At 56.7% G+C, this 14,608-nt stretch overlaps 1 protein-coding gene across 1 annotated transcript in view; it reads left to right on the top strand.

The window, feature by feature from the left end:
- Window positions 1-14,608, top strand: part of EXOC3L2 (exocyst complex component 3 like 2) — a 36,015-nt gene that overhangs the window by 12,571 nt on the left and 8,836 nt on the right. The window contains exons 2-9 of the mRNA XM_047710849.1: window positions 683-723; window positions 4,334-4,872; window positions 7,559-8,195; window positions 10,427-10,538; window positions 11,670-11,771; window positions 11,876-11,976; window positions 12,204-12,314; window positions 14,202-14,337. Of these exons, the coding sequence (XP_047566805.1) occupies window positions 4,350-4,872; window positions 7,559-8,195; window positions 10,427-10,538; window positions 11,670-11,771; window positions 11,876-11,976; window positions 12,204-12,314; window positions 14,202-14,337 (1,722 nt within the window). The 5' untranslated portion in view covers window positions 683-723; window positions 4,334-4,349. The remainder of the gene's footprint in view (window positions 1-682; window positions 724-4,333; window positions 4,873-7,558; window positions 8,196-10,426; window positions 10,539-11,669; window positions 11,772-11,875; window positions 11,977-12,203; window positions 12,315-14,201; window positions 14,338-14,608) is intronic.

Below are 14,608 nucleotides of genomic sequence, written 5' to 3'. Positions count from 1 at the left end.
AAAAGGAAAAAAAAGAACTCTACAAGGGAGTCAGAGAAATCTTATCATTCAAATTGAGGAAGGTGACATAAAGGAATGGACAAATGGGAGCCAGTCCCTGGGGGAGAGAGGGGATGGGGGAGGTTATGGAGAAGGGCTTCTGCTGCTCAGGGAAAATCTCCTTTGAGGAATGGTGCTGGAGCTGAGGTCAGGATAATGTTGAAGGAGGGAGCCATGCAGGACCCCTGAGACCAGGCCTTTCAGGCAGAGAGGACAATTCCAAAGCCATGCTTAGTGCCACCCACTTTCCGCCTCTAATCCCAGCTTCTGGACCAGCAGAACCTTCGTCCATGTCTCTACTCCAGAGCAAGGACCCCAGAGGAGAGTTCTGGGCCCATGTCCAGCATTGGGTGTCTCCCCAGGGTGCCCAGGATGGTGTTGTCACCTTGGAAGGCGTGAAGAGCAGGCGGGGGGGGGGGGGGGGGGGCGGGCAATTCCGGGGGAGGGTGGGGGGGGCTGGACTGTGGCCTTGTCCTTCCCAGCCCAACCCCAGCTTGGCCTAAAAGGGCAGACAGATAAAGAGTCCTTCCCGCCCCTGGCCCCAGAGAGGGAGGGGTTTCCTGACAGGAAATTGACCTCCTCTAACCCCCCCCCCCCCAGTTCCAAGCTCTCAGCATTTCTGGCTCATGTGTCCTCAGGGCAGGACAGCAGCAGCAAGGACAGAGGGACTGCACTGAGTAGGAGGTAAGTGTGCTGGAGGAGGGGGGCAGGACCCGCATGCCCACCCCCCCATCCGGGCCCCCCTGGATTTGGGCTGGACGGCAGCTGTGGGGGGAGAGGAGGTGAAAAGAGAATGTGGGGTCTGCCCTTAGGAGGGTGAGTGAGAGGGCAGGAGGAGCGGGGAGCAGGGAAGAATTTGGGGACCCTGGGGATCCACAGAAACTTCGAAGAAGCAGGGAGAGCTTGGACCATTAACGGAAACCGGAGCCATGGCTGGGTCTGATGCCCTCTGAGTTCAGGTGGGAAGACGGGCCAGAGAGGGATGGGTGCTTTGCTCCATCCCCAAGAGATGGGGGCTTGGAGGTGGGAGAGAAGACAAGGCTGGGATGGACAGGGAGCAAGAGATGGGGTTCCGAAGGAAGATGTGCATGAATTTGAAACAGGCTGATGACAGGATTTTGGGGGGGCAAGGTCTGGAGGAGGGTGGTGTGGTTGGGGTCCAGTGCGGACACAATGTGTGAGGGCTGTTCTCTGATACAGACTTGGGGACTGGAGGTGCTGAGTTCTGAAAACGGGTCAGGCTGCTTGTGGAGGATTTAGGGCTTTGGGGAAAGGCTGGCAGCAGAGGGGGAGGGACTGGAGGGGGAGGGGGAGGAGCCGGAGCCCAGAGAGGGAAGCTGGTGGCCAAGACATCCTGTGGGAGGTCGGGAGGCTGGGGGCTTGAGGGATGCCTCGGAAGTGAGTCAGGGGCCGGGCACCAGGAGGCAGATGAGGGGGCCGGAGGGGGCAGGATGTCAGAGCCCGTCTGCAGAGACGGGTGTTGGAGCCAGGAAAGGGAAAGACGAGGGGGCCGCTTTTCAGGTGGGGTCTGATGGGGTCTGAGGATGTTGGGGATGGTTTGGGGGTATGGGATCCAGTCCAGGGATGGATGTGGCAGCCAGTGGGGGAGTGGAAAAACGCAGTTTGGGTAATGTTGAATTCTGTTAGAGAGAAGTTGGAGCCCCCTATTTTGAGGGGAAGGTGGGGTTTTGGGGGGGATGACAGAGGTAGTGCTGGGGGACAGTGAAACCATTTGTGGGATGAAGCACAGAGAAGCCTGTTTGGAGAATGAAAGAGAAATCGGTGTGTGGCTTGTGTGTGTGTGTGTGTGTGTGTGTGCACGCGTGTGTGTATGGGGGTGCTAGCATTGATTGTCCACAGCCCTGGGGGCTCCAGGCAAGGGTTGCCATGGCGACTGCCTCCCTGGGGGACAGGGGACCATGGAGACTGGAGAGAGGCTTGAGGAACAACAGCTGAGGTCTGGAGGCTGAAGTCAGGGAGGAAAGAAGGGGGTCTTCACCCAGAAAGGAGATGCTCTCGCTCACAGCCCTGCCCACTCAGGGCCCCCTTCCAGATGCTCCACCCACCATGCACACGCCTGCCCAATCCCGACCCTGTCCCTCACCTGCTCAGAACCTGTCCCAGTTCGAAACAACCTGCCTGTCTGGTGCCGGTGATAGGAGAACGTGTGAACAGCCAAGAGCCAACATGGCTTTGCTGTCGCCCAGCAGTGGAACAGTACGCAACACTTCAGGGATATCAACTAGAGCCACAGAGCGATACCTGGCTCCATGTCACATGGCATGTGGCATGTGAGCCAAAAACCAGCTCTCAGACAGCAAGTTGCTGGATACGCATGGTGTGATTGCATTTAGAGAGAGCCGGAGACCACTGGAAACAATACATTGTTTCTGGCTACAAACACTATGCGGAGGCATAGGCTTGGATGGGGATTCACATTCCGGATGGTGCTTTCCTTGGGAGAGGGCTAGAGAATTCAGGGGCAGGGGAGGGTGTGGGGGGGCTTTGGTGCGTCTATAATGCTTGATTCTTTAAAAAAAAAAAAAAAAAAGTCAACCTGAACCAAATAGGACAAATGTTTGCATTAGATGCTGCTAGGATTGGAGGCACAGGGGGTGTTTGTTTTCTAAATTTTTCTGGATTTCTGAACGTTTGAACAATTTCATCACTTTAAAAAGTGCCCTTCTGTGGCTCCCCAGTGTCCTTGGGAAATAGCCCAAGTTCCTCCTCATGGCCCTTCGAGGCTTTGCATGGCCTGGTCTTTACTGATCTCTCCAGCTTGACTCCTCCTCACCCACAAGGAATGAGGTCCTTCCCTCCTTCATTTCCTGTTTAGCACCCATTCATTTCCTGAGTGCCATCCCTGGGAGCTAGGGACACAGCGGTGACCGAGACAGCCTGACCCTGTCCTCTCGGGGCTTCACAGTCCAGTGGCAGGGACACAGACTCATCCCCAGACAGTGACAACTCAGGTTGGACAGGGCTGGGATGGGAGAAATCCTGAGGGGGCCGACTTGACTCAGCCTGGGCATCAGGGAGGGCTTCCTGGAGGAGGGGACTTTGGAGCTGGGTCCTAAAGCGGGGAGAACATGTTTCCCTGTAGAAGGATCTACACAAATGCTGACACCTGGAGGAGCCCAGAGCAAGGAGGAGGAGAATGTGGGACAGCACTGGTGAGGGCACAGCTGGCAGGTGAGGGCAGCTGAATTTTGTCCCACAGGCACTGAGGAGCTATGCAAAGTGAAGAGAAGTATAGGGAGCAGGTTTATGCTTTAACAAGGACCTCAAAGGTGGGCTGAGGTGGGGCAGGACAGGACCCCAAAGACCAGGGAGGAAGTGGGGAAGCTAGAGGGCAGAGGGTGCTTGGACTGGGGCAAGGGGCCATGGAGAGGGTTGGAGATGAGGGACTTAGGAGGTGGGATGAGCCGATCTTGGGAGATTTCAAGCCCCAAGAGGTAAGAACTGGGTCTACCTTGGCCACCACTGTGTCCCCACTGCCTTCACCCGGCAAATACCTAGTAATTTTCTTTTTTTGGCAGGGGGAAGGGTAGTAAAATATGCATAATATAAAATTCACCATATGAACCACTTTAAAGCATACAATTCAGGGGCACCTGGTGCATTCACAATATTGTCAAGCACTATGTACCTCCGGAACATTTTCGCTTGTGAAAAGGAAACCTGTACCCATTAAGCAGTCACTCCCCAGCCCCCCTCTCCCAGCCCCTGGCCCCCGCTCATGCTCATCTCCTTTCTAGCTCTACAGATTTGCCTGTTCTGGACATTTCCCAGGAAGGTTTTCCTCAAGGAGTGAACAGGGTGGGGTAGAGCGGACAGGTGTGCTGGTGGGACAGGGGAGACGAGGCGTATGCCCATGTGTGTGACTGGCCGTCTGGGGAGATGGTGGAGCCTGAGTCCCTAGGCAGCCTGTGCCCTTCATGGGCTGTGCCAGTTTGGGAAAGACACTTCCCCTCTCTGAGTCTATTTCTTCATGGGGTGGGAGGGTCCACAAAGATGATGAAGCCTCCAGGCAGGGAAAGGGTGGAATGCCAGTGCTCGGGGTAGAGGGGAAAGACCTCCAGCTCCAGAGTCAATAGGTCTGGGTCCAAATGCTGAGTCACTGAGTCACTGTGGGACCTTGGGTGTCACCTGCAGAACGGGCATCATAATAGTACTAACCTCATGGGATCGGCAAGTGCTCAGACCAGGCTCCGCATGCAGAGGCAGGATTACCAATTACCAACACCCCACCACTGCCGTCAATCCCTCTGAGGGTCTGTTATGTTTTCCCCAGGTCCCTGCCTGTCAAAATGCCCATCCTGAAGAATCTAGAGGTGGCTGACACTAAAGTGCCCCGGGCGGGGACCCTGCCCCTGAGGTCCTCTCAGAACCCCTTTGAGGAAGTTCCAGGATTGGAAGAAGAGGAGGTTGGGGAGCTGGGGACCCTGCCCAACGGAACATCTTGTCGCCGCCGCGCCACCCTGGAGAAGCTGGCTGGCCTGGCCCCCTTCCGGCTGGGCTGGACCCCTGGCCGGCGGGCAGGCAGCCCTGGAGATGGGCAGCCCCGCTCCTTCCTGGGCCGTGTGCTGACACCAGGGATACGCAGGAGCTCGGCAGACTTTGGCCTCCTGGCCAGGCTTCAGGGGACCCGAGCCCAGGGCGACGAGGAGGCGGCTGGGGAGGCTGCCCGGAGACTGGCCTTCCTGAGACTGGGACGCGGACCCAAGCCCCGTCGTGCATCCCTGGCCGAGAGGGTGGTGCCCGCTGGCGAGGCGGCCCCTGAGCCCCCTCCCAAGGTCCCCGAGCCCCCAAAGATGAAGGAGCCTCTGTCAGGTGAGTCGGGAACCCCTGCTCAGACCTGGCCTCCACCTGTGACCCTATCTCCATTCACTTCTCCAACTTCTGCCCACCCCCATGTAGGATACCAGTTCGCCCTCTGCAGTCCCCAGCCCCATCACCGAGCCCAGGCTCCAGCTCTGTCTCCACACCCACCCCCAATCCATCCCACTCACTACCCACCACTGGCTTCGACCTCACCCCCATGTCCTGTGATAAGCGAATCACCAACTTCGGTCCCATCCCCTCCCAATCCCTTCCAAATTTAACCTCCGGTCCATCTCCAACCTTGACCTTCTGCCCCTCCCTAACCTCCATACCATCCCCACCCACTTCCTATCCCCAGCCCCAACCCTGGCCTCAGACCCCCACGCCCACCTCAATCTCCTCCTTCACCCCCAATCTCTTCTCCTTCTCCATCCCGCTCTGAACCCCAACCCTAACTCCATCCCAGTCCCAAACCCCAGCCTCCACCTTCAACTTCATCCCTACCTCAACTCATGTTCAAGCTTCATCTCAAACTCACCACCATGCCTAGTGCCTACCTTCCACCCGCATCTGCAGACTGCGTCCCCCAAGGCCCGTGTTCGGTTCCCAGGGCCGCCGCAGTCAGCAAGTCCCACAAACCGGGTGGCTGAAACTGTTGAGATCTAGCCCCTCAGTTCTGGGGGCTAGAAGTCGGAAATCAAGGTGTTGCGGTGGGTCCACACACGCTCAGAAACTCAAAGGAGAGTCCTTCCTCCTCTTCCTGCACCTAACGCTCTGCCAGACAACCTGGGGGTTCCCTACCTTGTGATCACCCCTCTCCTGTTCCTTCGTCGCCATGGGGCCTTCTCGCTGTGACCTCACAGCATCTCTCTTCTGTGTGTATCTGTTTCTGTGTCCAAATCTCCCCTTTGTATAAGAACACCAGTCACACTGGCTTGGAGGTCCCCCTATGACCTCATTTTAACTTGATCACCTCTATAAAGAACCCGTCTCCAGATAAGGTCCCCATTCGGAGATATGGGGAGGGGGGTTAGGACTTCACACATCTTTTTTCTTCATTGGGGGGGGACGCGGTTCAACTCAAGACACCACCCCTGTTTGTACCCCCAGTGTCTTCTTCAGTGCCCTTTTGGTTTCCACCCCACACTTATTCCAACCCCATCAGCCATCTCCACCTTGGGACACATCCACGTGCTTACCCCAACCCATCCCTCTGTCCAAACACCATCTTTAACCATCCCTGTGCCTAACACCAGGACAACTGCCTGCCCACCAGGCCGTTGCTGTCCCGCCTACAGCTGCAACGGGGTCCCTGATTTAGTCTCCCGCCCAATCCCCAGCCCCGGCCCATCTCAGCACCCACCTTCAACCCACCCCCAAGCTAGCCTCCCCCTTCATTCTTAATGCCATCTCCACCCCAACCTGGAGTCCCCGTCCAAACCTCCCATTCCCAACCTCCGCCCACGTTCTTGGTCCCAATTCAAGCCCAAATTTCATCTTCAAACTCACATCCATCTCCACCTTCTTTTCCTGCTCAATGATCACATAAATCCACCCTCGTCTCCACACACCCCCCAAACCCCAGATGTCATTCGCAACTGCTTTCCTGTCCCCTCTGCAGATGTCACCCCAACCTCACCCTCATCCCTTCCCTCAGTCCCATCTCGGTCCCATCTCAGAGGTCCCCAACCCTGGCTCTGCCCCCACCTTCATTCTCACTCCCAGGCCTCCCCCCAGGCAAGCAGCCTCAGCACTGGGGACCTCAGGAGAGCCCTTTCCGTGCACCCTCTAGGTCCTGGTGAGAGGCTATTTCAGGCCTGGCTCCCTGGGGACTGGGAGGGCACTTCAGGGAGGTGACGAGGGGGTGACTGGAGCCCCCGCCTTCTGGAAACGGATGGGCAGAAATAGCGCTGGCCGGGAAACAGTTTTTCTGCCAGGGAGGAAGTGGAGGGGGGTGGAGGTGTCGGGGGGGTAACCCTGGGCCACCGGGACCCTCCCTTTGCCTTCACTCAAAGGCCTCCCAACCCCATGGGGCTGGCTCCTGGGGGAGTCTCAGGTCACCCCCACAGCTATCCCATCCCCCAGAAGACCCCATCACTGGTCTTGCCAACCTCTCCCCACCTCCAAGCCTCCACTCTGCCCTTCTGATCCACTGCTTCTCTCCACCCTCTCCCCCTACCTGGCTCGGACTCACCTTCCCCCAACCCTCCCATTGCCCAGATCCCTTTCTCTAGGTCTGATGCCCTTTTCCTGTCCTTGCCCCTCAAATATCCTGACCCCTTCCTATATCATAAGCTACTCACCAACACCCTCTGCCCTCCCCCGCCCTCTCCCTTCTGCCTCAATCCCTTACCCCCAACTGGCCAGACTACTCCCCATCCTCCTCCCCCTCCCACCCTCTTCTTAGTCTCCTGATGCTACTCTAGTCCTTTGACCTACTTCCCTTATCCGGACACCTATCCCATCGCCCACCCTCCTCTGTCCATCCCTAACCATCTCCAGTCCTCTCCCCCAGGTCCTAGCCATCTCCCTCCTTCCTCCCTCAACCTGCCCCCGCCTCCCTCTCCCGACTCCCTTCTCCTGGAACGTTGCAGGACTCCCTTCTAGGCCCGTCATCTCCCCCTCCCTACACCCCCTCCTCCCCCAGCCTGCCGGCCCGCTTTCCTCCCCCTGACCTCCCGCTCTGCCCCCACAGTGCTGGAGATCCTGAGCCTGATTCAGCAGCGCGAGCTCGCGCGGGCCGATGAGCACATCTTGGAGCTGGAGGCCGAGGAGCTGGCGTCGTCGGGGGGCGGCGGCGCGCCCGGGCCGCCAGGGGCCGAGGGCGCAGGCGGGGGCCGCCGGGCGCGGGACGTGGCGCTGCTGTACGAGGCCCTGCAGCGCGAGCTCTGGGCGCTGGTGCGCGAGACGCTGGCGGGCCCCGGGCCGGGCGCGGGCGCCGGGGCGGGCGCCGTGGCGCAGCTGGGCCAGGTGCTGCTGCAGGAGGAGGCGGCCGACGGGCGCCGGGGGCCGGGGGCCGCCCGCAAGCTGCGCGCCCGCTGGGCCGAGGCGGTGGGGCGCGCGGCGCGGGAGCGCCTGGAGGCGGCGGCGCCCGGGGCGCCGGGGGGCCTGGCGGGGCAGCTGGAGGCGCTGCGGGCGCGGCTGCTGGAGGACATGGGCGTGGTGCGGGGCCGCCTGGCGCCCGCCTACCCTGCCGGCCTGGGAGCCTTCGGCGTCTACCTGCGCGGCTACCACGGCGCGCTGGCCGAGTGGCTCGGGGCCGCCGCCCGCCGGAGGCTGCCGCTGACCGACCGCTACGCGCTGCTGCACTGGCACAACCAGGTGTACCCCAGGTGAGGCGGGGCCGGCCGCCCCAGGGTCGCCCAAACCTCCCCCCCGCCCCCCCAACACACGCTCCCTCAACCCTGGCCTCTTCACTTGCCAAGGACCTTGGAACCGCTGACTCTTCCGTCCTAGAATCCTAAAACCGTTGACCCTCCCGGTCCTCGGCAGGGGTGACATGGACAATCCGCGCCTCCGAGCACTGTCCACCCTCCCAGTGCTAGAACCTTAGCGACATAGGGCCTTCGGGTTCTAAAATCTCGGCACCCTGTAGTCTGAGAGCCTTAGTCCCGCGGACCTCAGCCTCAGCCCCACTTCCGCCCTTGGACGTGTAGCTCCGCCCCACCCGCTCCCAGTCCTAGAATCGTGGCACTGGTGATCCGTCCAGATCTAGAACCTTTGCATGGTGGACACTTACACCCCTAGAACCTTAGCACTGTGGACCTTTTCTGTCTTAGAACTCAGTACCATTGCACTCCTGCATCCTTTAACACAGGGATCCTTCCAGTCCTCCGCACCGCTACATTGACAATCCGCGCATCTGGGCGCTGTCCACCCTTCCCCCCTAGAACCTTAGCGATATCAGTCCTTCTACTTCTAAAACCTCCACACCTCCAGCCCAAGGAGCGCAGCATCCCAGCACTCCTACCCTTGGAACCATAGCGCTGGTCACCTTTCCAGTCCTAGAACCTAAGCATCGTGGATCCTTCTTCTAGAAGCCTGGCATTGTTATCTTTCCATTCTTAAAATCTTAGCACCATGGACACTTCCAGCCCTAGAACCTTCACATCATTGACAGTTAGACTCCCAGAATCTTATCAACATTGATCATTGACCCCTCCAGTCTTAGAACCTTAACACCTCCCAGTCTTCCAGACTTAGACTCTATTAACACCAATGACCCATTCAGTTCTAGAAGCTCAGTGCTTGGATCCCTCCAGGCCTAGAACCTTCCCATCATTGACATATATACTATTAGAATCCCAGTACCGTTCACCCTTCTGGTCCTAGAATTTAGCACTGTTGATGGTTCTCAACCTAGAATGTTCGTACCATTAAACCTTCCAGTCCTAGTACCTTAACACCACTGATTCTTAAATACTAAAACATTAGCACCAGCATTCTTAAAATCTTGGCATAGTTGACCCTCAGAATTCTAGAACCCTTACACGGCTCTCTCTCTTTAGATCCTAGGGCGTTAGCCCTGTTGATTCTTCCAGTCTTAGAACTGGAGCATTGACACTTTCAATCCTAGAACATTAGCACCAATGAGACTTCAAATCCTAAACCTTGGCCCCATCCCCTCTTTAGAGCCTAGAACTTTGATACTGTGGATCCTTCCAGCGTTAGGACTGGAATGCTGCTGGTCCCTTGAATTCTATAACCTTAGCACTTAGAACCTCAGCACCTTTGATGTTCCCAGTCCTAGAATCTTCAAACTGTGGAGGCTTTTTGGATCCTAAAACCTAACCATTTTTGTGGGTAGGGCAGGGAATATGATTAGCCATGACTGGGTCACCTACGCAGTCCGGGGAAAGGGGAGCTGGTCACACCCAAGCCACATGTCGGCAAGCGAGTGGGGTGGGTGGTTCCTCAGAGTCATCCTGTTGTCACTAGAAGAATGGAAAAGCAACAGCTAGTGACATTGACTTCCTAGATTCCCGCTGGGAATATGTGTTAAGGACACTCTCACACCATCTATGAGAGAGGGAGACAGGACAGGGAGTCTGGAGAGCTTCCTGGAATGGGAGGGTGGGAGTAGGAAGATAATGTTTCTGTCTGAGAAGATGCCATGGGCCAAAGCTTGGGGTGTGTATGGGTGGTGGTGGGGGGGCTAGGGAGAGGGATGGTATCACACAGGCCGGGTGTGCTGAGGAGTGAGGAGTGAGGGCTGGACTGGGGAGGCCTCCAAGGCCAGGTAAGGTGCTGGGGACAAGGAGCAGAGGTGGGAGGGAACTTCTGTCTGGTGAAGCTGATCATGGCTGAGATCTTGCGTGCCAGACCATCAAGCCTGGACTTGACCCCTGCAAGTCTTACCCGGACACCATTCATCAGGGAGCTGACTCAGAGAGCTGGAGCGAGGGGAGCAACCATTCCAGAGACTTCCTTTGAGGGATGAGCAAAGCTGGTCCCTAGAGAGGAAGGGAGTGGCCCAGGGTCACAAGCACACTGGGTGTGGAGGGGTTCCGTTGCCCAGATCCCCCTCTCACAGACCTCCCTGTCTCTTGTCCCCCACTCCCAGAGAGGTCCTAGGGCTGGTGGACTTGGTAGCCCTAGAGAATGGGGAGCTGGGGCCCCTTCTGTCTCCCGGCACCCTGCGGGGCTTGGAGGACGAATGCGTCACAGACGTTAAGGTACTGGGGGACTTCGGAGCAGGAGGCACTCTGCAGGGAGGGAAGGGTTGTACTGGGGTTGGGGGCCCCTCCTCTCCTCCTTTCCCTACTCCCATTTCCCTTTTCCCTTTGTGGATTCTGAGTTCTGCCCCAAAGACACTGAAAGGTAAGCCCACACGGATCACTTCGGTCTTAGCTTCAGCTCTGTTCACCCAAGCACCCAGCCAGGCGTAATAGAGCAGCAATAAAGTTTCGATACATTGAGATACTTCAAATCTTAGAGGAAGCGTCAGTCACAGAAGCTTGGCTCACAGTCCCAAAGACCCCCAGAAGGAGAGCATCAGTGCGATCTCTGCACCCAGGCAGGGCAGACAGTCAGCCTGGTTAATAACCAGTCGGCAGAATGGTCCGGCCACAAACACCCAGCCTGGCCACCTATTTGCCAGTCCTGCCTCAGCCAAAGAAGTCCGAACCTTTGTAACCTGCGAGCCTAGAATCTTAGACTCTGACATACCTATATTCCCAGATTCTCTGAAGGGAAAAGGGAACATGGGACCAGAGAATCAGAGACGCGTAAATCTTAGAATCCCAGACCCTTGGAACTGGGCATCACAGAATCTGACTCTTGAACAAATTGTTTTGCAGAAGCTGGGGAGCAGAGCCTTAGGGACCATCAAATAATAAGAGAATAGACCCTCAGACTCTGGCTATCAGATGGAGGAAGCTTAAAACTCCAGACTTTTTTTTTTTTAATTTAAGATTTTATTTATTTATTTGAGAGAGAGAGAGAGAGGGTGAACAGGAGAGAGAGGGCAGAGGGAGAAGCAGGCTCTCCGCTGAGCAGGGAGCCTTATGCAGGGATCCCAGGATCACAACCTGAGCGGAAGGCAGACGCTTAGCTGACGGAACCACCCAGGTGCCCCAAAACTACGGACTCTTAATATCAAGCTCCAAATCAGGGGCTAGGGATGCAAAGGGCTGGGGAGGTTTTCTGGTCCAGCCTCCCTCCTCCCCCTAATCTTTGCAAGCTCACGAGTAGAACTGAGATATGCTTGGGGCTAAGGTGTAGGGACCTTGGGGCAGGGGAGGAAAGAAGGGAGAGGCTCCCAGGTGCCCCTGACTCCTGCCTGTCCCCCCACCTTCCCACTGCAGGCTCAGACGCGCGCAGCCCTGCTTCAGGTGCTGCAGGAGAACGAGGAGCACTGGGGAAGCATGGAGGACCGGCCCAGCAGCCTGGCGCAGGATGTGTGCGAGGTAGGGGGTGGGGAAGAGGAAGGAGAATCAGCGGGAACAGTGCCCCGGTGGGAAAGCAGGACCTCCCCACTCCTCACCCCTTCTCCTTGCCATGGACCACACAGCTGCTTGAGGAGCACACGGAGCGAGCACCCCGCATCAGCCAGGAGTTTGGGGAGCGGATGGCCCACTGCTGCCTGGGGGGGCTGGCGGAATTCCTGCAGAGGTACAGAGGGCCCAGGTGCGGGGGGTGGTGCCGGGGTGCAAGGCTGGCGGGGGCGGCATCAGTACCCAGGATCCAACAGAGAAAGGAGAGATGAAAGGGAACCAAGTCAGGACTGGCAGGGGCGCCTCAGGGAGGATCCCAGGCTTTGCCGGGCTGAGCGCCCAGCAAGAGACCCTCCTCCAGCAGTGCTCCATCTGTCACGCGCCCTCCCCTTCTCCTGTCACCAGCTTCCAGCAGCGGGTGGAACGATTCCACGAGAATCCGGGAGTTCGCGAGCTGCTACCTGACACTTACGTCAGCAGGACCATCTCCCTGGTCAATTGCGGGCCCCCACTGAGGTGAGAGCGTCCAGTGCGTGTGTGCAATAGGGGAGAGGGCCAGTGGTCACGACCAGCTGAACCGGGGTGCCCAGTTCCTAGGCGGGGATCCCAGAGCTGGTCCAGAGCGACAGGCACATGGGGCCTTCGAAGCATAAAACCCTAGGGAGTCCTGGAAAGAACCTCAGCATCAAGAGCCCTAGAATTATGGAGCGATCAGAACATTGGAGTGTTCTAATTATAGGAACCCAGAAGCCAGACTCAAACACTCTAGGAATTACAGATTTTTTTTTGCCTTTTTATCTTACTCTCCTTTTTTTTTTTTAAAGATTTTATTTATTTATTTGACAGAGAGAGATCACAAGCAGGCAGAGAGGCAGGCAGAGAGACAGGAGGAAGCAGGCTCCCTGCTGAGCAGAGAGCCCGATGCGGGACTCGATCCCAGGACTCCGAGATCATGACCTGAGCCGAAGGCAGCGGCTTAACCCACTGAGCCACCCAGGCGCCCTTACTCTCCTTTCTTATTAACTTATTTTTTGTGCATTTGACAAATCGGGAATGCATTTCCATGGTTCAAAATTGGAGATACAATAGGGCATACAGTGCAAAGCCTCCCTCCTACATGCTCCCCACCAACCTTATTGCTAGGGTCTGCCATATCTTTGCTGGGGTTTTTGATATATTTACCTGTAAATATGTGTAAGTAAGAGTCTGCATGCATTTGCATACTTCATGCATATGCATATCTGTGCATGTTCATATACATATTTCGTATTTCATATGCATATTCCATATATATACACAAGTAAATATATTTCACTGTGTGCATACATAGTATTCCTTTTCCTTTAAAAAAGAACTCCACACATGGCAGACTACTGAACATATTTTTGTGCCTTTCCCCTTAACAGGCTGGAGACTTTCCCGTTAGCATGTGGAGTTCCCACATTTATTTCCTTGTAAAACCTGAACTGTGTTCCACTGTTTACAAACAGCACATATTTACTGTCCCCAGTGAATGGACAGTTGGTTTCACCCTTTGGCAGAGGAAAAACCTGTCTCACTTGTCAATTCCCAAAAATGTGGGGACTCTCAGGGACCCATACCCAGAAGGGGGCCCTCTGGGATTTTGGAAAGAAAATGCCAAATTGCCCTCAGACCAGCTTACTGTCCTTTCAGAGATGGAGGGTCATCATTAAGAGAAATGAGAAGATGGGTGCTTGGGTAGCTCAGTGGGTTAAAGCCTCTGCCTTCGGCTTAGGTCATGATCCCAGGGTCCTGGGATCCAGCCCCGCATCCGCATCCATCGGGCTCTCTGCTCAGTGGGGAGCCTGCTTCCCCCTCTCTCTCTGCCTGCCTCTCTGCCTGCTTGTGATCTCTTTCTCTGTGTCAAATAAATAAATAAAATCTTAAAAAGAGAGGGAGAGAAAAATGGGAAGGGTAGGATTTTAGAATTAGAAATGTTTTGATGGGGCGCCTGGGTGGCTCAGTGTATAAACCTCTGCCTTCGGCTCGGGTCAAGATCCCAGAGTCCTGGGATCATGCCCTACCTACATCGGGCTCTCTGCTCAGTGGGGAGCCTGCTTCTCCCTCTCTATCTGCCTACTTGTGATTTCTCTCTTTGTCAAATAAATTAATTTAAAAAAACTTAAAATAATAATAATAATAAAAAGAAATGTTTTGAATCCCATTCCATGGGGCTTCCACACACCCCCCAGCCTCCCAGACATCCCCTGCTGTTGCTTAGCCTCCAGACTCTCCCCAGAGCCCCTGACTTCCCCCAGCAACCCCATCTGACCTGTCAACCCTGTGCCAACGAAATAGAGTCCGTTGAAGCCAGGAGAGGGGTCCAGGCAGTTGAGCTGAATATTGGCAGTCCCTGACTTTTGGCTCCTCTGATCCCCACAGGGCTCTGGCAGAGCGCCTGGCCCGGGTGGGGCCCCCCGAAAGTGAGCCGGCCCGGGAAGCAGCAGCCAGTGCGCTGGACCGTGTGACCAGGCTCTGCCACCGAGTCCTGGCTGACCTGCTGTTCCAGGAGCTTCAGGTGAGTGAGGCAGAGCGCTGGTGGGATGGAGTGGGGGTGCTAGGACAGGGGGCACCCCGCCAACCTGCAGTTCATTTTAGGCTATGACTCAGTGTTCAGGAAGCAGGCACGGGGGCAGGGGGGTAGAGGGTGATGGCCTATTTGGGTTATTTGGGGGGGCAAAGGGGGGTGCAGGAAGGAAGAGAGGGGAGGATATGGTCAAGGGGAGGCTGGAGAGCCACCAGCAGAAGGGGCCTTGGGGACTGGGTGGAGCCCCTCCCCACTGAGGCCC

Source organism: Lutra lutra, chromosome 17, assembly GCF_902655055.1.
Source record: "Lutra lutra chromosome 17, mLutLut1.2, whole genome shotgun sequence".
Classification (NCBI taxonomy): domain Eukaryota; kingdom Metazoa; phylum Chordata; class Mammalia; order Carnivora; family Mustelidae; genus Lutra; species Lutra lutra.
Note: the sequence above shows the minus strand (reverse complement) of the source record. Positions and strands in the feature narration are given on the sequence as shown.